General features: G+C 43.4%; 1 protein-coding gene across 5 annotated transcripts; it reads right to left on the bottom strand.

The window, feature by feature from the left end:
- Positions 1 to 2,595: 2,595 nt before the first annotated feature.
- Positions 2,596 to 16,905, bottom strand: LOC129821796 (high affinity cGMP-specific 3',5'-cyclic phosphodiesterase 9A-like). Of its 5 annotated transcripts, none has more exons than XM_055879451.1 (20): positions 16,691 to 16,901; positions 16,041 to 16,245; positions 9,850 to 9,920; positions 9,435 to 9,512; positions 9,203 to 9,246; positions 8,927 to 8,981; positions 8,733 to 8,803; positions 8,522 to 8,609; positions 8,266 to 8,350; positions 8,074 to 8,148; positions 7,711 to 7,797; positions 7,463 to 7,567; positions 7,222 to 7,304; positions 6,718 to 6,874; positions 6,365 to 6,478; positions 5,633 to 5,737; positions 5,239 to 5,367; positions 4,709 to 4,804; positions 4,380 to 4,451; positions 2,596 to 3,543 (listed from the first exon to the last, which is right to left on the bottom strand). In XM_055879451.1, exons 2-19 carry the CDS (start codon positions 16,107 to 16,109, stop codon positions 4,407 to 4,409), a joined length of 1,557 nt encoding a protein of 518 aa, XP_055735426.1. In that variant the 5' UTR covers positions 16,110 to 16,245; positions 16,691 to 16,901; the 3' UTR covers positions 2,596 to 3,543; positions 4,380 to 4,406. The 5 variants fall into 5 exon arrangements, with proteins under 5 accessions (XP_055735426.1, XP_055735425.1, XP_055735424.1 ...); XM_055879450.1 differs by having other exon boundaries at positions 4,380 to 4,457; positions 16,691 to 16,899; XM_055879449.1 differs by lacking the exon at positions 4,380 to 4,451 and having other exon boundaries at positions 16,691 to 16,900.
- Positions 16,906 to 23,823: the final 6,918 nt, after the last annotated feature.

Genomic DNA, 23,823 nt, shown 5'->3' with positions numbered 1-23,823 from the left:
TACTAATGTAATTCTATGGCAGGAGCCATAGGGGTTGAATTATCGATGTCCACCCTTACTACTTGGCCGTGACGTAGTGTCCCCATGAGTGACAGAACACTGAGCCAATCACGGCACACTGCTCCTATTTTCTGCTGGCTTGCCCCACCACCACCGAAAGCACTGATTAAGGCTGCATTTTGGAGCTGCCTTAATCAAGAAAACAAAAAAGAGACCATGTTTGTATGTGGCTATATTAACTTAATGATATATATTTTTTACATTGTTTGCAAACTGATATGCAACTCGTATTAATGCCAAAATATTATGCCAAACAGGTATGGTGTATATATATATTTATTTATTTTGCTAAAAATGTGGGGCCCTGAATTACTGGTCGCCACTGGTTGATGACATTTATTAGGTAATCTGATAAAAGGTATTTAAAGGGTACATACAGTATATTAAACTAAATCAATATGTCCCTTTAGCTCTGCTTAGCAAAGCAACAACATCACCTTCGTGATAAGAGTATGTCACAGCTAATTAAAGCATTCCTTCTGGTTAATGTAAAAACGGTGTGTCTTGATGTCTCACACGCAAGTGAGTAGAGCAAAGGAGGGAGGTAGGGAGAAAGAAGGGGGGGGCTGGGGGGTAATTACTCTCATTCAAAGACTTAAGACGTGTCTCTCAGTCAGCTGAGAGCTGTCCTTTCACTGAACAAACTCGAGTGATGAAAACGGTTAGAATTGTCTTGGGAGTCATCTCTTGCTGCCTCATCATCAACAGAGTAGGACATGTCTAAGGGGTGTTTATGAGTAATTGAAATGAAAGAAAAGGGCAAAATGATACTGCAGTGAGAATCAAACAAAGAACTGAAACAACCAGTTTACGTGCCAAGTATAATTTATCAGAAAGATACAATGTTGGGGGGGAGCGTGAGATAGCAAGGCCTGGTGGTTACTTTTGTCAAATCAAAATGAAATTTTATTGGTCACATACATATATTTAGCAGATGTTATTGCGGGTGTGGCAAAATGCTTGTGTTCCTAGCTCCAACAGTGAAGTAGTATCTAACAATTCACAAAAATACACAAATCTAAAAGTATAATAATGGAATTAAGAAATATATAAATATTAGGACGAGCAATGTCGGAGTGGCATTGACTAAAATACAGTAGAATAGACTACAGTAGATACATATGAGATGAGTAAAGCAGTATGTAAACATTATTAAAGTAACTAGTGTTCCATTACTACCTACATATACATATTACCTCAATTACCTCAACTAACCGGTGCCCCCGCACATTGACTCGGCACCCGTACCCCCCTGTATATAGTCTTGCCATTGTTATTTTACTGCTGCTCTTTAATTACTTTTATTTATTATTTATTATTCTTCTTCTTAATAACCTGCAAATTTTCAGTGTGCAAAGCTGTCATCATGGCAAAGGGTGGCTATTTGACGAATCTCAAATATTGTTTAACACTTTTTTGGTTACTACATGATTCCATATGTGTTATTTCATAGTTTTGATGTCTTCACTATTATTCTACAATGTAGAAAATAGTAAAAATAAAGAAAAACCCTTGAATGAGTAGGTGTTCTAAAACTTTTGACCGGTTGTGTGCATATTGGGCAGTAACCTCTGAGGTGCAGAGTTGAGTAGCTGGGTGGTAGCCGGCTAGTGATGGCTATTTAAAAGTCTGATGGCCTTGAGATAGAAGCTGTTGTTTAGTCTCTCGGTCCCAGCTTTGATCCACCTGTACTGACCTCGCCTTCTTGATGATAACGGGGTGAACAGGTCGTGGCTCAGGTGGTGGATGTCCTTTATATCAATGCAACATAGAGTATAAAGATAGTTCCCTCTAAACAAAATGACTAGACCATACTCAAATTCAGCCCAAAGACCCCATCAAAAAGATTCAAAGGTGAAAAGGACTTAGACGTGAAGCCAACTAGCAGAGAAAACGTCCAGAAGAAAGTTATTTCCATCTCTGTTTGTCCCTCTGGAATTTTCCAAAAGTCACTTATCTAGCAGCAGAACTGCAGAAAACATTGACGTCAGTATTGACATCCTATCTCTTTGGATTCTTCAGAGCCAAAGACTTGATCATCCAAATGTCATCCGAATCATGTAGGTCATAAAAAGGGTAAGCATACTGTATGTAAGTATCGTCTTACAGATAGACAATTATCACTCTTGGAAATGTGAAACAGGTTGCAATAAATATAGGTTATAAAACAGGCAATAGTAAATCTACTGTACCTGTTGAATACCACCCACTTATTTTTCTGGAGAGATACTATAGAGAGATGTGGGTTAAGTGGTAGTTTGGAGTTGTACAACAAAACTGTCAAAGAAGTCCTGTTTCAACACATACCCCCTCAAAGCCTGGAGCTAGGGACTACCACGCTCTTAAAATGGTTTTCCTGGGCCAACCGTATTGTGCATACACATTAGAATACAGATATCGAGTAAAGTACACAAGCTTTCAAAGACTCCCGAGCTTGACCTCCCATTGGTTCATTCACCCCTGCACCAATCAGAGAAGAGTCAATGGTATTACTCATGAACCTTCGATGAGAATCTCTTCTTAATAACCTGCAACTTTTCAAAATACTGGTGGAGTTTATTACTAGGTGACACATTTTGTATAAAAGGATGTTACATGTTTTACAACTGTAATGTAGTTTGCACAGGATGTACTATGCAAAAAATAAATAAAATACAAGAATAACATTTTAGATTGTAATTAAAGACGGAATATATTGAACAACAATGGATGTGCTATTACACAAACCTCAAAATATGATTTGATGTAAATTCATTCAGTGCACACACTAGGAGATAATTAGTTGAATTTGTTGTACTAATGTTTAAACCTCATAATAATTATTATGTTAAAATATGCTGTGTACTTGACATGGTTAAATTAAGAGTCAATTTATTCAAACTGTTTTAGAAACAGTTTTGCATTTGAATAGGAGAATTGAACAAGGGGAAGACAGTGTTCCAGTAAACATCTTAGATGTTATTGATTATACCGTAACAGGCAACATCAACAAGTGTGACTAAAAACAGAGAGCAGAAAATATGGCAAAACATATACCTACATTGACCAATTGTCACTCAGAAATTAGTATAGGTTGTGTATACATAGACCAATTATGATATTTTGCCCAATTATTGGTATTTTGACCAATCAGATCAGATCTTTTGCCAATAATTGGGCAAAAAGATCAGAATTGGGCTGCCTGTCTATACACAGCCGTGGATACCTACAATGACCAACTAGCGTTCAGGTGAGCTATATTCCAATGTGCTTGATACATGAATTCATCCTATGTAGTATGCTAGTGTGGACATTGAAACAGAGCGATTGTCCTTCTGTAATGTTCATAACAAAACAGTGGAGATCAACCAGGAGGTTCCATGTAGTCTGAGGTTGGTTCAGTGTGTAGAAGACAAGTCTTTTCACCCTCCATCTTCAAAGACGCAGATCAGGACGACCCATGACCTTTTTGAATTTTTGGATCATAAAACGAGAGCCAGAGCCCTAAAATGAAAAAAAAAAAGCACTTGAGGATATCAGACGGGATTCTCCAGAGAGGATTCTGATTAAGTGGCACACGCACACACACACGCACACGCACACGCACACGCACACACACACAGTGCTTTGAGTAGGACAAAGCATTCTTGATTGTGACTTGGCTCCATCGGTATCCATATCCATCACAATGCTCTTCGCTGTGGAAAATCCTGCACACTATGAACTTGCAATACCACACACAGCAAAGGGAGAGAAAAACTGTAAAATCATAGACGGGGAAGACACTATTCGGTCGTCAAAACGTTATCAACGAGGTTGTGAAGAATGCAACGACCCACATTGATGACGTTAAGACAGCGCAACGTTTTCACCACTTTGCTTTTGCCACTGGGCTGCAGGTCTATGTAATAGACCAGCTTCGTTTTTGGTGTTGTGGTGAGTGCCCCCCCCTCCCAAGGGCCAGGACTGATTGGTGCAAATTGGGAGGGGAATACTATTGAACTGAATAATTCAACTATTAACCTCATCTTCAATGGAAGAGCCTCATCTTGCTGGTGGTTCCAAATACTCAAGAGTCTGTTTTATTTTTGTTTTTGTGAAAACAAAAAATTGTAATGCAGTAGAGTTGAGCTGTTTCTTTTTTGTTAATTCAGTTCTTTTTTCGAAAGCAAATTCAGAGTGATGAAAATATTGTGCGGTCGTAGTAAAAAGCCTTGTGCTCCTACTATAGCTAGCTCACTAGCTTGCAGCAGTGTTGTTGTTGGCAGACTGGAGAGAGGCAGAAGAGAGAGGGGGCACTCAGGACTAACACTACAGGCCAATCAGAGTCCGTTACTTACACAGTACCACTGTGCTCGCAGCAGAGCTTACTTCTTCTTTCCTCCTAATGACATATTTTCAGTTTTTTTCTTCTGCGCCTCATTGAACAAAAGACACATCTTAATGTTAGAAAGTGGTTGGACGCAGACGTGTAAATCCCACCCCTCCCCCGATACAAATACCCCGGTTGATTGTGAGTAATAAGAAACTCCCAATTCTCTCCAATGTTTTTCAACTAGGAAAAGTGGGAATTGGAATTGGGTTTACTTTCCGCGTTGACTGGACTTCAAATGGAATTCACCCCGACCCTGAAGGACAGTGTAATGTTAAGTGAGAACAGATGTCCTACCTCTGTCATGGCGTCATCGATCTGCTTCAGCTCCTCGTAGTGGTCTCTGGAGTCTCTCAGAGGCTGCACCATGATCTCCTCAATCTGGGGGAAGAGCTGCAACACACAGGGGAGGATGGCGGGTAGGTATTCAGGACCGTGTGGAATTATCCATTGGCATTGTTGTCAAGAGGTCATGAAATATAAGAGACGTGTACAAAACGGAGGCACACGCAAACACTCGCAGGCGGGCACGCATGCACACACGCTTGTGTGCACAAACACCAACACCGACACACGCATACTTGCACACTGTCAATCTAATATTGGGGCGGCAGGTAGCCTAGTGGTTAGAGCGTTGGGCCAGTAACCGAAAGCTGACGAGGTAAAAATCTGTCGTTCTGCTCCTGAACAAGTTAGTTAACACACTGTTCTTAGGCTGTCATTGTAAATAAGAATTTGTTCTTAACTGACTTGCCTAGTTAAATATATATATATATATTTTTTTAAATATGGTGACACTGCTTTGTAGTTCAAACACACACGCCTACCTTCATGACTGACTCAAACATTGGGATGAGGACAAACTTGATAAATCCGATCTGGGCAGTGGGCTTGGTCACTTTGTCTCTGTCCATAAACGGAGCCACAGGCAGCCCTTCAGTCTTCTCCCTGTCACTCTGTCCATTCCCGAGACAGGAGGGTTTGCACATGTCACTCCACTCGTTAATGACATCATTCTAAATGAACAGACTCATCCTGATGAAGGCCAAGACGGCACCCGAAACACAATAGATTTTTACCCTTATAAATAAAGCATGCGCAACTTCAAGAGTGACAACTGAGCCTGTTTTCACCCCATAATTCCAATCAACACATTACTAGACTCATTATTATTAGACTTTATTATTATGCATGATTATTATTCGACTCGATCGAGGTCACCTGCATGAAATACTCCTCCAGCAGACAGTCCACCCAGGGTTCGGCCACCTCGGTAGGCCGGACCTCGTTGGAGATGTCACAGCATTTGATCAGAACCATCTTCAGCTGCACACATACGGACAAGGCATAAAGAGACCTCTTGGCCGTGCGTTATGTCGACACCAACCATAGCTTTTATCATTGGCTAGCGAGTTTGACTTTCCAGGAAAGGTCTACTTGTGGTAAAAGGCTTCGGAGCGCTTAAGATTAACACAGGCACTTTTATCTTAGAACCCTCTGGCTTCATTCTATAGGATGGACAGGGCTGACGTCATGAAACCGACATCAGTGTGCCGCCAACAGTTTAGCTGTCCCCATAACGGGCTTGAACCAGTGATCCTCCGCTCGCAGACACACGTGAACGCCCGCCTTGACAACGTACCAACCGTTGGAGCTATCAAAAAAAGATCTCATTTGACAGCTCCATCAGTGGCATTTCAAGAAAGCTGTGGAGTGAGCTTCCAGTACATTCTTATCTCCATTACAATCACCTGATATCACCAGTCCACTATTCAAAGTCTTTCTTGGGTATGCCCTATTTTTCCATCCCTGTCTTTGTTACTGAGCACCCCTCCTGCTTTCTGTTGTTTGCTGAAGTGCTGAGGCTATACCTGAACAAAGTTTTGCCTATTTGGCACCTCTTGATATACAGTATACACAGACAGTTGATGCCGTGTGATGTGCGATACGTACGCATGTGACATGCTCCTCGTTGGTGAAGTCAAAGCTGTCCACTTTATGTTTGAAGGAGTCTAATATTTCTCCATGCCGGGCCATGTCTGTGGCCAAGATCAGGGTAATGATGGCCTGTAAAGGGAGATGGAATCATCACAAATAATGAAACCCCCTCCTGCCTTAGGCCAACTCAAAACATCTCGTGGTTAGTTGGAGAGACGGAAATGCAAAAAGACAAAGGTAGCAACCCAAATGGGACCCTATTCCCAATATAGTGCACTACTTCTGGCAATAGGGGTGCACATGTAGGTAATAAAGTGCAAATTGGGATGCAGAAGAATCACTGTGCATTAGCCTAGGACACCACCTACCTGTCTGATCTGCTTGTAGGCCTCCAACTCGACGTTGGCGAATATGTTGCACTCGGGCAGCGAGAGGATCTGGAAGGCCACGGCGCAGTGATGGTTCTCCAGGGGAGATATATCGTTGTAGCGCACGGCCAGCTCTGTGCGAGCGTTGATCTGGTACCTGACGAGCAAAATACACCTCTGTGACAGTTTGATTTATGCCTATGACCAGGAGTGTTCCTTGACAACATGACCTGACCAGGGAAGCCTATAATCACTATTGCCCAGAGTTTTACCCTGGTCATGTTACATGGTTAGGAAGGAACTTCTAACTTTACATCATCAAACCTGGAAGTATAGATTGGACCATTTCCACAATGTAATAACATCAATGAAGACGTTCCAGAACATCTCTTTGTGAATGAACACGTCAGTATTGTGTCTATCGTCAACATCTATTCGGAGACCTAGTGAATGCTGTAGAGCAGGGGGAAGTGAGGCGCAGAGTAGGAACCTTTGGGCACTTACGTGTTGTTGTAGCCGGGGTGGTCCAGGTCGTGGCACACTGCAGCTGTCATGAGAATGCCCATGTCCGTCAGAGTCATCTTCTCCTGAGGAGCACATGTTAGTCTCCTATAAATCTCTAGTACATGGTGCCAGGAGATTTTCCTGACATCCTGACCAGGAAAAAACTCTGGACCCTAGTTATAGACCATGTGTGTCTGGTAAATTGCATGTATTATATTATATTAGTACAGTCGCTTCTTACCGGCAGGTTACACAGGTTAATCATGCCATACATCATCTGACTGACACAGAAGCAGTGGCGGAAGTTGTGGAACGGGTTGCTGCGATAGTTCTCCTGAATGCCCAGCTGTGAGAAAGAAAGCTGTCAATCAAACTGGCCAAATAGTCATCAATACTCTTTGGTTCTCTTCTTTGAAGTTGTTGTTCCATATCAGTTGCATGTCCACTTTGCACGTTGAGGTAATTGCTTTTATACAGTTTTACTTGTACCAGCCAGCGTTTGAGAGTGATGGGGTTCATGTTGAATTCCTTCACCAGTCCCAGGTCATGGTACATGTACTCCAAGCAGCTCAGCATCTAAACCACCGATCGAAGACAAAGTCAAAGGAATACTACAGAGCATCATCATAATGCACAGCAAGTGCTCTATCTTTAACTTGATTGCTGACATGCAAAACATTTTGGGATTGGACTAATTAACAAAATACCAAAATATAGTTTTTGAGTGTAGATACTCCTTTAAGTTCACAGTTTGAGAAAACACTTCAAAATATTTTACGACCAAAAATGTGATTATATATACCTGGTTGGAAATATGATAGATATTAGATCTGAAACATCAAGAGAACAAACCTCATTGTGTTCCCAATGCCAGACATCGAATGTTGGCTTCTTCAGTGCTTCAATAGTCTCCTGGGATAAGGTGTACTGTAGAAATGAGCGAGAAATCACAGCATCAGTTCTAGGATGAATGATGTCAAAGTCATGAATATCTTTAGATATGTGTAGCCTACTGTATATTACTAGAATCCCCTAATTCTGTACCTTTGGATAACTTGGGACGTCACGTCGGGGATTAAGCTTTTTCCCGTCGTCTGAGAAGTTGTACTTGCAGGGACAGTTCCCAACTCTGAAGAGATGCGAGCAAACACATCATATTTGTATCATCGATCTACTAGCTGTATGATTTCTCTAAATCACAACATCATTTTAAAACCATCCTAAAAGTCTTACTATAGAATATCGTAAGAAATCTGGAGCATGGCTTGATGAGTGTCATGTATGTCAAAGGTCACCGTACCTCCCTCCTCCTCTGGATGTCATCTCATCTCGTAGTTTCTTTAGGTCATTTTTGCACTTCTCAATCTCCACCACCTTCAGTCCCTCCACTGTAACGACAGCACGACTGTTAGTACATAAAACGGTGAATCCAGTAACAGTGAAACACACACACACACACAAAGAGAGAAACACACATCGAAAGTTCAGTTAAAAAAAAAACTTGCACGTACACTCCACTCTTTTCTCCAACATTGCCAGTCTGTTGGTCACCTCAGTTTTCAGCTCGTTGATTCGGAAAGCCCTGCAATGAAATATGTGAAAGGGGTTTGTTTGAAAAGCCTCTGGTGTCATGGAAGTGTGTCTTCGGGAAAAAGACTCAAGCGTAGCACTTCTGTCTGCAGCGGAACATAAACGCACCAATTACCTGCTGAACTGCTCCGCCACCTGAGATAACACGTTCTGAAACATGTCCTCTTTATCTGTGGGCGCAAACAAACAAGAAATAAATCACCTTTAGTGATCACAATGCTACCTGTGAACATGAAGAAATGTTTAGTAGCCAGATCTGTTGTTTTTACATTGTTTTAACGTTTTGCTGTGATCGCTTTATGTGAGCTATGTGAGTAAGATTGAATTAAGGACTAAAAGGTAAAAGTCTAAAAAGTGTTTCTGAATTTTAAATATCATGTTGGTACTTCACCTCCTAGCTGACCGGTGGATAAAGAAATGACTTTGTACAAGGAGCTGTAAAACATGTCAGTGAGATTCCAACATCATTGTCTACATCACATTTGAAAATCATTTTTACACATCGTACAAATGCTAGGCATTCTTTGTATTAACAACGGTCAGGAATTATTTTCTATGACCGAGATCAATAAATATACTGTATCATTGAGATTTGGTGATTAGGGGTAAAGGTGACGTGTTACTTGGGAGAGTTGGTAGGCATAGTAGGGTCTATGGACACCAGGGCCCCTTCAGGATCTACCATCATGATCGCAGTATTCCTATGGACGGGGAGCAACAAGAATAAATAATAAGCGTGTGTTCCAAATAGCACCCTATTCCCAAACGGCACTACTTTTGATCATGGCACAAAAGTAGTGCACTATACCGGGTTCCAACCTACATGTCTTGTTAGCATTCTCTAAAACACACGCTAATAAGCTTGTCGTTCGGTGTTTACTTGTAGTTGACTTATCATTCATACAGCTGTCAGGATAGTGAGTCGATACATTTGTAGTGAACTTGAAACACAGGTGTTGTGTGTAATGCACACTTTAGACGGATGTGTGACTGCGGGGGAGTGGTGGGAGAGGCGAGAGAAGGAGAAATGTCACTGACCTGGGGATGTTGGACGAGGAACAAAGAAGCTCCTTGATGTCACATGGGCTGCAGTGACGACTGAAAACCACCTGGAAAAAGAAGGCCGACGCGTGGTGAGAGTCGTTCGTGTCGCTCTACGCATCTCAAGCCACCTAAAACAGTCCGCTCTCTGCGAGACCTAAGTCTGTTATGTTAAAAAAAAAATCTGCAGTGTCTAAAGTGGAAAGAGTGGGGGAAGAAAACAATTGTATAAAAAAAAAAAAAAAGTTTATTTATCCTTTATTTAAACAGGGAAGTTACATTAAGATGCACATCTGACTTTCACGTGAACCCTGTATGTTGAGAGTTAAGATGCCGAGGACTAAATCACAAAGGCATGCAGTTGAAGACGTGTGAGAACTAAACACAGTGTAGCCTACCCTTGTCAGGGACCAACCCAATCTCGTGGATAATACGACGACTCTAACCGCATACTAGCAACAAATCCTTGCGTCATCAACCCAGCGAGAGAGTTTGTATCGTTCTCTGTAAATCACGGCAAAAGACACAGAAATGCCAAAACGGATTATACATTTCATAAACAATGTCAGTTATGTAGTGGTATACTGACGGCACACATGTTCGTTTTATAGTGTGTCTGTCTGAAATGAATTGTCAAATAAAGTGCATCTAAGCTTGCGATGTTGGCTAGCCTCCAACAACCCGAAGACCTTTTGCACAAGCAGATGTAGTAGACAATCCCTCAAACTCTCGAGGCCTTGAATGGACATGTGTCACTTTCAGGTCTCTACTTGAAAAACTCTATGCCACCATAACAACAGGGGTGTGTGTCATCACAAGTATACTGGGTTTACTAAGTGCCTAGCTCTATGTATCCAAAATCCATGCAGACTTGAAGAAATAGGCAAGTCAGTGTTCAAAGGTAACAAAATCTGGGAGAGTCACTTGTGCTAAGTGGATAAAATATGAAGAGGGCATTGACAATTTTTATCCCTGAATGCATTCAAGGTTTAATGGGCCAAAGAAATTGGAGGACATATCCATTGGAGAAGCAGTTGCTTTTTGAAATGCTGCCAAATGCAACATTGCGATAGCACTGTTTGGTCATTAGATCTGAAGTTTGGACACACCTACTCATTCAAGGGGTTTTCTTTACTTTTACTATTTTCTACATTGTAGAAGAAAAGTGAAGACATCAAAACTATGAAATAACACATATGGAATCATGTAGTAAATAAAAAAGTGTTAAACAAATCAAAATATATTTTATATTTGAGATTCTTCAAAGTAGCCACCCTTTGCCTAGATGACAGCTTTGCACACTCTTGGAATTCTCTCAACCAGCTTCATGGAATGCATTTCAATTAACAAGTGTGCCTTGTTAAAAAAGTTAATTTGTGGAATTTCTTTCCTTCTTAATGCGTTTGAGCCAATCAGTTGTGTTGTGACAAGGTAGGGTGGTGTACAGAAGATAGACCTATTTGGTAAAAGAAAAAGTCCATATTGTGGCAAGAACAGCTCAAATAAACAAAGAGAAATGACAATCAATCATTACTTTATCACATGAAGGTCAGTCAATACGGAACATTTCAAGAACTTTGAAACTTTCTTCAAGTGCACTCGCAAAAACCATGAAGTGCTATGATGAAACTGGCTCTCATGAGGACCGCCACAGGAAAGGAAGACCCAGAGTTACCTCTGCTGCAAAGGATAAGTTCATTAGACTTTACAGCCTCAGAAATTGCAGCCCAAATAAATGTTTCACAGAGTTCAGGTAACACATCTCAATATCAACTGTTCAACTGCAACTGTTGAATTGCTGCAAAGAAACCAATAAGGACACCTATAAGAAGAGACTTGCTTGGGCCAAGAAACACGAGCAATGGACCTTAGACCGGTGGCAATCTGTCCTTTGGTCTAATGAGTCCAAATTGGAGATGTTTGGTTCCAACCGCCGTGTCTTTGTGAGACTCAGAATAGGTGAACAGATGATCTCTGCATGTGTGGTTCCCAAAGTGAAGCATGGAGGAGGAGGTGTGATGCTGAGGGGGTGCTTTGCTGGTGACACTGTCTGTGATTTATTTAGAATTCAAGGCACACTTAACCAGCATGGCCACCACAGCATTCTGCAGTGGTAAGCCATCCTATCTGGTTTGTGTTTAGTGGGACTAACAATTGTTTTTCAACAGGACAATGACCCAACAGACCTCCAGGCTGTGTAAGGGCTATTTGACCAAGAAGGAGAGTGATGGAGTGCTGCATCAGATGACCTGGCCTCCACAATCACCCGACCTCAACCAAATTGAGATTGTTTGGGATGAGTTGGACTGCAGAGTAAAGGAAAAGCAGCCAACAAGTATTCAGCATTGCTGTCATCAAGGCAAAGTGTGGCTTCTTTGAATATATTTTGATTTGTTTAACTCTTTTTGGATTACTACATGATTCCATATGTGTTATTTCATAGTTTTGATGTCTACACTATTATTTAACAATGTAGAAAATAGTACAAATAAAGAAAACCCCTGAAATGAGAAGGTGTGTCCAAACTTTTGACTGGTACTGTATCTGTAGAGAAACTTCAGCGCAATGTGCAATGTGAGCATTGAGCTCACCAATTTTTTTTTTAATGAAATGGAATTCAAATTATTTAACTTCACTAGGGTAGGGGGCAGCATTTGGAATTTTGGATGAAAAGCGTGCCCAAATTAAACTGCCTGCTACTCAGGCCCAGAAGCTAGGATATGCATATAATTGGAAGATTTGGATAACAAACACTCTAAAGTTTCCAAAACTGTTAAAATAATGTCTGTGAGTATAACAGAACTGATATGGCAGTCGAAAACCTAAGGAAAATCTATCCAGAAAGTACTATTATTTTGAAAGGCTGTTTTTCCATTGAAAGCCTATCCACCATACAAAGACTTAGGACCCAGTTCACAATCTCTATGGCTTCAACTACATGTGGCCAGTCTTTAGGCATTGTTTCAGGCTTTTTCTCTGAAAAGTGAGGGAGATACAGCACTTTCAATGAGTGGACAGTGGACATTTCCAGACATGAAGCCAGCACATGATTGGGAGCGCGCCTTTCTTGTTTCTCCTTTTCTATTGACGAAGCTTTTGTCTGGTTGAAACATTATTGATTATTTATGACAAAAACAACCTGAGGATTGATTTTAAACATTGTTTGACATGTTTCTACGAACTTTTATTGTACATTTTTTACTTTTTGTCTGGGTGATGAGAGCGCGCTTTGTGCCTTTGGATTACTGAACTAAACGCACCAACAAAACTGAAGTTTTTGGACATAAAGAGGGACATTATCGAACAAAACAAACATGTATTGTGTAACATGGAGTCCTGGGAGTGCCACCAGATGAAGATCATCAAAGGTAAGTGATTAATTTAATCGCTATTTCTGACTTTGTGATTCCTCTCCTTGGCTGGAAAATGTCTGTATGGTGTTTTGTGGCTAGGCGCTGTCCTAACATAATCACATGGTGTGCTTTCGCCGTAATGCCTTTTTAAAATCTGACACAGCGGTTGGATTAACAAGAAGTGTATATTTAATCCTATGCATAACACTTGTATCTTTCATCAATAATTATGATGAGTATTTCTGTAATTTGATTTGGCTCTCTGCATTTTCACTGGCTGTTGTCGAGGTGGGACGCTAGCATCCCAATGATACCGGAGAGGTTAACCGACATCGGTCAATTAGTTGTTTAAAAAAATGTGGTTGCAGTCTTTAACCATTTTCCGGGCCTTCCTTTCTCTCCAGGTCCTGGATGGCAGGGAGCTCGCTCCCAATGATGTACTGGGCTGTCCGCATCACCCTCTGTAGAGCCATGCGATCGAGGACAGTACATTTGCCATACCAAGCAGTGATGCAACTAGTCAAGATGCTCTCAATGCTACAGCTGTAGGACTTTTTGAGGATTTGAGGGCCCATACCATTTTAGATTCTTAGTGATTTGCACAGAGAGGAACCCTCGACCCGCTCTACTGCAGCCTCATCGATGTGGGTGGTACCCCCCCGTCCCCCCGCATCCTGTAGTCCACTATCAGCTCCTTGGCCTTACTGACGTGGAGGGAGTGGTTGTTGTTCCGGCCCCACACTGCCAGGTCATAGCCCTCCTTCTTTCTGTAGGCTGTCTCATCGTCGTCGGTGATCAGGCCTACCACCGTCGCATCGTCAGCAAACTTGATGATGGTGTTGGAGTTGTGTGTGGCAATGCAGTTGTGGTTGAACAGGGAGTACAGGAGGGGACTAAGCACACACCCCTGTGGGGCCCTCGTGTTGAGGGTCAGCGTGATGTAGGTGATGTTGCCTACCCTCACCACCTGGGGACGGCCCGTCAGGAAGTCCAGGATTCAGTTGCAGAGGGAGGTGTGCACTCCCAGGGTCCTAAGCTTGGTGACGAGCTTGGAGGGGACAATGGTGTTGAATTCTGAGCTGTAGTCAATGAACAGCACTCTCACACTGGTATTCCTCTTACGCATCTAGGTGGATGAGGGCAGTGTGGAGTGCAATTGAGATTGTGTCGTCTATGGTTCTGTTGGGGCGTTGTGCAAATTGGAGTCGGTCTAGTGTTGATGTGTGCCATATCCAGCCTCTAAAAGCATTTCATGATTACAGATGTGAATGCTTACAGGGCGGTAGTCATTGTGGCAGGAAGCCTTAGAGTTCTTGGGAACAGTAATGATGGTGGTCATCTTAAAACATGTGGGGATTACAGACTGGGACAAGGAGAGGTTGAAAATGACAGTGAATAAGCCTGCCAGCTGTTATGCGCATGCTCTGACAACGTGCCCTGGAATACCATCGGGCCCCACGGCCTTGCGGGTGTTGACCTGATTAAACTTTGCTCACAACGACCTCAGAGAGCGAGATCGCTCAAACTTCTGAGTCGGTGGTCGACCCTCACACCACGATGTTATATGATGAGAGCAAATATGAGACACAGTAGCCTATATTGTTGCCTATCTGCATTACATGCTTACAGTGCAATGGCCCGGGAGCTGCGATAACAAGAACATACTGGGTAGGCTAGTGATGTTTCTACCCGCACAAATATCACGTTCTGTTTCTTCCCCCTTTGATAATGAATCAGTCCACCACACAGTGGTTTTCCTTACAGTACAGTGAATGCATACGTTTTCTGCATGTGATCCTTGCGGGAATTTAAACTACAACGTTGGAAGCAACGTGCTTTCACCAACTGAGCCACACAGGGCCATCTCCTCAGACTCAGGGGGGAGTAGAAAACAATTGAGGCATGGAACATACTTGCAACAGGTGGCACTGTCTGTGTTCGTTTAAGGTCCGCCACGAACACCTGTGAACCACATCGTCACACCACCTCTTGGTCTATTTTTAGCACAACTTGAAAACACAGCTACTTCAGAGGCCTCTCACATGACTCATGTTTTGAGGAGTATTTACAACGTATTCACCCCGAATGTAGAAATAAAATAGAGCATATAGGCAACAAGGGGCACAGAATGACTGGTGCACGAGAGTAGGTGTGGGGTAACCGACAAAAACCGTGGAGCCATAAGGAACCCACATTCTGTCAATCTCATTGGCCACCTGTAGAGATGATATGACTTTGGCGAGCTTTTGGTTTGGTCACCTGATTCATACAGTAGTCAAATCATACTGCAGCCTGCCTGTAGCCTACCATTACCAGGAAAATGACATCATTTCAGCATCTGTCTGTCTATTGGTTGACTCCCTCATTGCAGCCAGGGACCTCAATGATTGAAGGGATGTAATCAAACAAGATCATTTGGAGTCCCCACAGAGTGACCCCAGCTCTCCCACTGACTAGCTCAGAGGACATCTCCTCTTACACAGAAGAGAAGAGCATGATTACTCTGTCTGCGGATCTCATTTTGGTCAACTAGGATATTTGCTAATGAAAATGGATGGAACTCATGGATAGGCAATAAGAGATGAATTCTTGGTGTTCACTATTTCATTTTAAGTATGCTGACTAGCTACGGTAGAGAAAATAGCTGATGGCGCAATCTGTTAACTCAGCTGATCCGGATAATATCAGGTAGAATTCGATAATTAAAAAATATATAATAATTGGGGAGAAAATATAAACCTCATAAAGAGGTGGACCCACCTTATCCAGGGACAACGATCAAAAAAGGGAATGGGGACAAGAGAGACAATATAAATCTCCTAGAGTAGGACCCACCTTCTGAACCTTACCATCTACGTCCAGATAGATGGTTTTTGGGGCATAGGAAGAGGAGCTGGAACCCATGCTGATTCCTCTATGCTTCTCTCTCGTTCTCGTTCTCTCTCTAGCTCTCTCTCTCTCGCTCTCACTAATCCAGCAGGAGGAAGGTTTGGAGCCCCCGTCCTCCTGCAGAGGAGCCTATATGGCCAGGGTCAGAGCCCTGGGAAACACAGAGAGATGCTATGACTGCAACACAGGAGCCACTATTGAAATACTGCAATGAACAACTTCATTGGAACTGAGACTTGAAAATGATGAATCATTACATATGCTGATTTTACGATCTCAATTCATCTGTAATCCAGAAAACAATTGAAGCACCATCACCATTTTTTCACTTATAAAGCAGTTTTGCATTATAATTTTCAACTGCACAGTAAAATCACGGATCAAATATGACCAATCATCTCATAATTTCCATCTACCTCCATCAACACATATGAAATTATTATCACTCTTCTGACTATGATAAAACAAATATGAAAAACAGCATTGTAAGGACAATACACATAAATACAATTAAATCACAAATGTATTCTGAAGCGCTATCTTGGAATCTAAACCGTCATGGTAAAATACTAATTAAACACATCACAATGACTTACTGTGTCAGCGATGGCGTTTTCCCTTGACGCGAGAGAAGCTTCGGAACTTTCCCGGCGCTGCTGATGCTACTAATACACAGAGTGAGATGGGAGAACCTGGGGGTATTTTTTCGAAAATTGGCACTCTGGTCCGTTGCCAGGGGACTGTTACTACGGTGATAAAAAAAGAGGCTGCCCTCCTATCTCCATAATGTCTTTAGTATAGAAGCTGTGAAAGCTGCTGGTCACTACTACACACTCATTTCCATACGTCTTATCAATGAGGTATATGCATGAATGCACGGGACGATTCAAGTGTCTTTATTACTTCATACCTTATTACTTGTGTGCTTTGTCAGTAAGTTAATTGACTGGAGGTCAAAATACAATAGAAGGGGGTATGTAGGATTAGTGGATTAGTGGCTCGGTGGACGTTAGTTAGGCAATTAATACTTCAGAACATGGATCAAGTGAAACTGCTGCTTTTTCTCACTATCGAGGGAGCAGAAGATACGGCATTTAACCCTTCGGAAGAACACGTAGAAATACGTTCAAGCTATTTGGATAGCTCTGCTGTGTTGTAGCAACACAATCCACGTTCACAAATAAAGTTGTCTTTATTTCATTTGCAGGCAGCATCCACTTCACGTCGATGGATTTTAGAACTAAAAGGTGGTTTTGAGGTCAAGTGGGACCTTATCGTCCACCTGTGGGGTCATCCAACAGCTCTTCATTCACACACACACACACACACACACACACACACACACACACACACACACACACACACACACACACACACACACACGCGCGCAAACACCCACACCTCTCTCTCTCCTCAACCCCTCATTGAAAATCAGACAAGCAGATGGTTTAGTCAGACAAGTTCAGCAGCAGACAACTTGAGATCTAGAGATCACAAGACATCTACCAGTCTTCCCATATCCCTTTAACTCCTCTTTTCAACATCATATCGACTGCTGTGAATCTATGTAGGCCTACAGTAAGTAGACATTGTGATAAAAGACAATCACTATTCACTCTGGATTAAGAAGCACATTTATGTCTAAACCAATGGGCTATTCTACCATATCAAAATCAAATACACTTTGCGCTCAAGCCCTCTATTCTCATTCGGTATCAACCAACGCTCACACTAGGCAAGACTATGCCTATTCCAACCATACAGGTCTGCTATAGTTAATTGCACTGGCGGAGGAATCACAGCTTCCTCTACCTTGATTCTCAGGGACGGATATGCCACTGACCGACTGACTCCTCAACACAACACAAGCCAGATAAAGCCACACGAACATAGCTGGTGCGGCCAACCTATCCCAAAGGTACAAGTACAGGCCTTGAGAACACATTACCTTAGTGGGAGAGACAGAGAGGCAGAAAAAGCACATTGAGAGCTCGGACTAATACGAGAGATGAGAGATGGCTCCGTAGAGCAAAGATAATTTCCCCAAACATTAAACTCAGTCAAACAGATCTACTCTTCTGTATTTGTTAACAATATTATATTGTGCCAGCCCAGCTCAGCCGCCTCAGGAAGTGTTGTGTTTAAATGATCTTTATAAATGAAATAGGAACAGTGGGGCTGAGAACAAAACCAGATATATTTTCAATGCTCTATGTAAATTGAGAAAAAGGAGCGTCACACCTTTTTGAGTAATCAGGGAGGCAGAATCAACAGGACAAAGGCAACAATGTGAAATGTGCTGTCCGATTTTCATGATAAGTGACGTACGACCAATCTCTCTCTCTCTTTCTCTCTAGCTCTCTCTCTCTCACTCTCTCTCTCAATCTCTCTCCTACTCTCTAACTCACACCTATCTATCTCTCTCTCTCTCTTTCTCTCTAGTTCTCTCTCTCTTTCTCTCGCTCTCTCTCTCAATCTCTCTCCTACTCTCAAACTCACACCTATCTCTCTCTCTCTCTCTCTCTCTCTCTCTCTCTCGCTTTCTCTCTAGCTCTCTCATTCTCTCGCTCTCTCTCTCAATCTCTCTCCTACTCTCAAACTCACACCTATCTCTCTCTCTCTAGTTCTCTCTTGCTCTCTCTCTCTAATGCTTCCCTTCTCTCCCTCTATCTCCTTCCCCAATCCTTCTCTCTTTCTACCCCCACTCTCTCTCTCTCTATGTCTGTCACACCCTGATCTTGTTTACCTGTCCTTGTGCTTGTCTCCACCCCCTCCAGGTGTCGCTTATTATCCCGGTGTATATATCCCTGTGTTTCCTGTCTCTCTGTGCCAGTTCGTCTTGTTTGCCAAGTCAACCAGTGGTTTTCCTTGCTCCTATTTTTCCCAGTTTCTGTTTTTTTCTAGTACTCCTGGTTTCGACCCTTGCCTGTCCTGACTCCGTATCCCTGCCTGGCCTGACCTCGAGACTGCCTAATGTCTGGTACTGTTTGGACTCTGACCTGGTTTATGAACTCTCGCCTGTCCCCGACCTGCCTTTGCCTACTCCCTTTGTTACAATAAATATCGTACCTCTACCATCTGCCTCCTGTGTCTGCATTCGGGTCTCGCCTTGTGCCCTTACACTCTCCCCTGCTCCCTCAGACCCCAACACAGCTCAGAACTGTTGAAGACTGCTCAGAAGCTCCTTTTATCCCCTTTCTCTATCCTTTCTCGAAATCCTTTATGTTTTGTGTCTGGAGGGTGAAAGACCCTTATTTACCTATTCTTCCTGTTTGTCCTCCCCTGTAGCTATCGGATACGTCAAGCACAGATACTGTCCTGTATTTTGCCATGGGGCAGAGAGACATTTTTGCATTTTTAAAGCAAGTTTTCTGCAGTTCTACACATTTTTTCCATGAGGTGAAGAGAAAATGTTATAATACCTTTCATGCAATTCTACTTATTTTTCTATGGGGCAGAGAGACATCTCTGTCGCGTTTAAATCAAGTTTTCTATAGTTTTACACATAAAGAACATTTACCCATTTTAAAACAAATTTCATGCAATCCAACACATTTTGCATTGACATTTAGAGAGAATGTTACTATTTTAAAATACATTTCATGCCATTCTTTTTATTTTTCCATGGGGCAGAACAACATTTTTGCAGTTTTAAAGCTAATATTCTGCGATTCAACACATTTTGCCATGAGGTTTAGAGAAAATGTGCAATGTTATAATACATACTACATTTTGTGCAATTTTACATATTTTGCTATGGGGCAGAGAGACGTCCTTGTTGTTTTAAATCACGTTTTCTGTAGTTCTACACATTTTGCCATGGGGGAAAATTGACATTTACCAATTTTATAGCAAATTTTATGCAATTCTTTAAAATGTTCCATGTGGCAGAGAGGCATTTTTGCTTTTTTAGAGCAAATTTCCTGCAATCCAACACATTTGCCATGAGGTTTAGAGAAAATATGTTATTTTATAATACAGTTCATGCAATTCTACTTATTTTGCCATGGGGCAGATAGACATTGCAGTTTTAAAGCATGTTTTCTGCAGTTCTACACATTTTGCCATGAGGTGGAGAGAAAATGTTGCAATGTTATATCTTTCATATAAATCTACTTATTTTGCCATGGGGCAGAGAGACATCTTTCCCATTTTAGTTCAAATTTTCTGCAGTTCTACACATTTTGCCATGGGGAACAAAGAACATTTACTAATTTTATAACAAATTTCATGCAATTCTTCACATTTTTCAATGTGGCAGAGAGACATTTTTTGCAGTTTAAAAGCTAATTTCTTGCAATCCAACACATTTACCATGAGGTTTAGAGAAAAATGTGGTATTTTATAATACAGTTCATGCAATTATATTTATTTTGCTATGTGGCAGAGAAACGTTTTAAAGCAAATTTTTGGCAGTTCTACTGTCACGCCCTGGCCTTAGTATTCTTTGTTTTCTTTATTATTTTAGTTAGGTCAGGGTGTGACATGGGTAATATATGTGGGTTTTGTAGTGTCTAGGGTGGTTGTAAGGTTTAGGGGGGTTTATTTAGAGGAGTTGGGTTTATGTTTAGTATAGTTGTCTAGCTGTGTCTATGGTTGAGTGTAGGTGTTTAGGAAAGTCTATGGTTGCCTGAATTGGGGCTCAATTAGAGACAGCTGTTGTCTCTGATTGGGAGCCATATTTAAGGTAACCATAGGCTTTTAGCTGTTTGTGGGGAATTGTCTATGTCTAAACGTTAGTAGCTTGTGTGTGCACTTTCGTTTTGTAGCTTCACGGTCGTTTGTTGTTTTGTTAGTTTGTAAGTGTTTTGTTTCGTTTTTCCTTCTTCAAAATAAAAATATGTATTTTCCACTCGCTGCATGTTGGTCCGCACTCTCTCCAAAAGACGATCGTTACAGAACCACCCACCAATCCAGAATCAAGCAGCGAGGAAATCGGAGGAAGGGACAGCGCAAGAAGGAGGAATGGACTTGGGAGGATGTTTTGGACGGGAAAGGTTGCTACACATGGGAGGAGATCCTGGCTGGAAGGGATCGCCTCCCATGGGAACAGCTGGAGGCACTGAGGAGAGCAGAGGCAACCGGAGAAGGGAACCGGAGTTATGAGGGGACGCGTCTAGCACAGAAGCCCGAAAAGCCCGTGAGTACCACCCAAAAATTTCTTGGGGGGGGGGCTAAGAGGTAGTGGGCCAAGGGCAGGTAGGAGACCTGCGGCCATTTCCCAGGCTAACCGTGGAGAGCGGGAGTACGGGCAGACGCCGTGTTACGCAGTAGAGCGCACGGTGTCTCCTGTACGGGTGCATAGCCCAGTGCGGGTTATTCCACCTCCCCGCACTGGTAGGGCTAGATTGAGCATTGAGCCAAGTGCCATGAAGCCGGCTCTACATATCTGGCCACCAGTACGTCTCCTTGGGCCGGCTTACATGGCACCAGCCTTACGCATGGTGTCCCCGGTTCGCCTACATAGCCCGGTGCGGGTTATTCCACCTCCCCGCACTGGTCGGGCGACGGGGAGCATTCAACCAGGTAAGGTTGGGCAGGCTCGGTGCTCAAGGGAGCCAGTACGCCTGCACGGTCCGGTATTTCCGGCACTACCTCCCCGCCCCAGCCCAGTACCACCAGTGCCTACACCACGCACCAGGCTTCCAGTGCGTTTTCAGAGCCCTGTTCCTCCTCCACGCACTCTCTCTATGGTGCGTGCACTCAGCCCGGTGCCTCCAGTGCCGGTACCACGCACCAGGCATATAGTACGTTTTGAGAGTCCAGTGTGCCCTGTCCCTGCTCCCCGCACTAGGCTTGAAGTGCGTGTCTCCAGTCCGGTGCCTCCAGTTCCGGCACCACGCACCAGGCCTACAGTGCGTCTCAGCCGGCCAGAGTCTGCCGTCTGCCCAACGGCGCCTGAACTGTCCGTCTGCCAAGCGCCGCATGAACTGCCCGTCTGCCATGAGCCTACAGAGCCTTCCGCCAGACAGGAGCAGCCAAAGCCTTCCGCCAGACAGGATCAGTCTGAGCCATCCGTCTCCCCAGCGCCGTCTGAGCCATCCGTCTCCCCATCGCAGTCTGAGCCATCCGTCTCCCCAGCGCCGTCTGAGCCATCCGTCTCCCCAGCGCCGTCTGAGCCATCCGTCTCCCCAGCGCCGTCTGAGCCATCCGTCTCCCCAGCGCCGTCTGAGCCATCCGTCTGTCCCGAGCCGTCAGAGCCGTTAGTCAGTCAGGAGCCGCTAGAGCCATTCGTCAGTCAGGATCTGCCAGAGCCGCCAACCAGACAGGATCTGCCAGAGCCGCCAACCAGACAGGATCTGCCAGAGCCGCCAACCAGACAGGATCTGCCAGAGCCGCCAACCAGACAGGATCTGCCAGAGCCGTCAGCCAGCCATGAGCGTCCAGAGCCGTCAGCCAGCCATGAGCGTCCAGAGCCGTCAGCCAGCCATGAGCGTCCAGAGCCGTCAGCCAGCCATGAGCGTCCAGAGCCGTCAGCCAGCCATGAGCGTCCAGAGCCGTCAGCCAGTCATGAGCTGTCCCTCAGCCCAGAGCGGCTATTTATCCAGAACTGCCCCTCAGTCCAGAGCTGTCTCTCTGTCCGGAGCTGTCTCTCTGTCCGGAGCTGTCTCTCTGTCCGGAGCTGCCTCTCTATCCTGAGCTACCTCTCTATCCTGAGCTATCCCTCTGTCCTGAGCTATCCCTCTGTCCTGAGCTATCCCTCTGTCCTGAGCTATCCCTCTATCCCGGTGCTGCCCCTTGTGTCGATGTTACCCAAAAGATTAAGTGGGGGTAATATGAGGGTGGTCATTTGTAGGGGGAGAGTTAAGCTGGGATTGACTATGGTGGGTTGGGGACCTCGCCCTGAGCCTGAGCCACCACCGTGGTCAGATGCCCACCCAGACCCTCCCCTAGACTTTGTGCTGGTGCGCCCGGAGTTCGCACCTTATGGGGGGGGGGGGTTATGTCACGTTCCTGACCTATTTCTGTTAGTTTGTTGTATGTGTTAGTTGGTTAGGACGTGAGTTTGGGTGGGCATTCTATGTTTTCTGTTTCTATGTTGGTTTATGGGTTGCCTGGTATGGCTCTTAATTAGAGGCAGGTGTTTGGCGTTCCTCTAATTGAGAGTCATATTTAGGTAGGTTGTTTCACAGTGTTCGTTGTGGGTGGTTGTCTCCTGTGTCAGTGTTTGTCGCACCATACGGGACTGTTCGGTTTGTTTTGTACATCGTCATTTTGTGTAGTCTATTTTTCCCTGTTCGTGCGTTCTTCGTGTTTATGTGAGTTCGTCATCCAGGTCTGTCTACACCGTTTGTTGTTTTGTTAGTTTATAGTCAAGTTCGTGTTTTCTTTAAATAAATTATGTGTTCACAACCCGCTGCGCCTTGGTTCCATCACTACTCCTCCTTTTCGGTTGAAGAGGAGGAGGACCACCGTTACATCTACACATTTTGCAATGGGGCAGAGAGAACATTTTGAAATTGTATAAGACATGTCATGCAATTCTTCAAATTTGTCCATGTGGCAGAGATACATTACTACAGTTTAAAGCAAATTTTCTGCAATTCTACAATTTTTTCCATGTGGCAGAGCTAACGAAAATTGAGTTTAAAACCTAATTTGATGCAATTATACACATTTTGCCATGGAGCAGAGAGAAATGTTTTAAATTTTATAAAACATTTCATAGAATTTAACTTATTTTGCCATGGGGCAGGGATACTTTTTTTTATTGTTTTAAAGCAAGTTA

The sequence above is a fragment of the Salvelinus fontinalis genome, chromosome 24, assembly GCF_029448725.1.
Source record: "Salvelinus fontinalis isolate EN_2023a chromosome 24, ASM2944872v1, whole genome shotgun sequence".
NCBI lineage: Eukaryota > Metazoa > Chordata > Actinopteri > Salmoniformes > Salmonidae > Salvelinus > Salvelinus fontinalis.
Note: the sequence above shows the minus strand (reverse complement) of the source record. Positions and strands in the feature narration are given on the sequence as shown.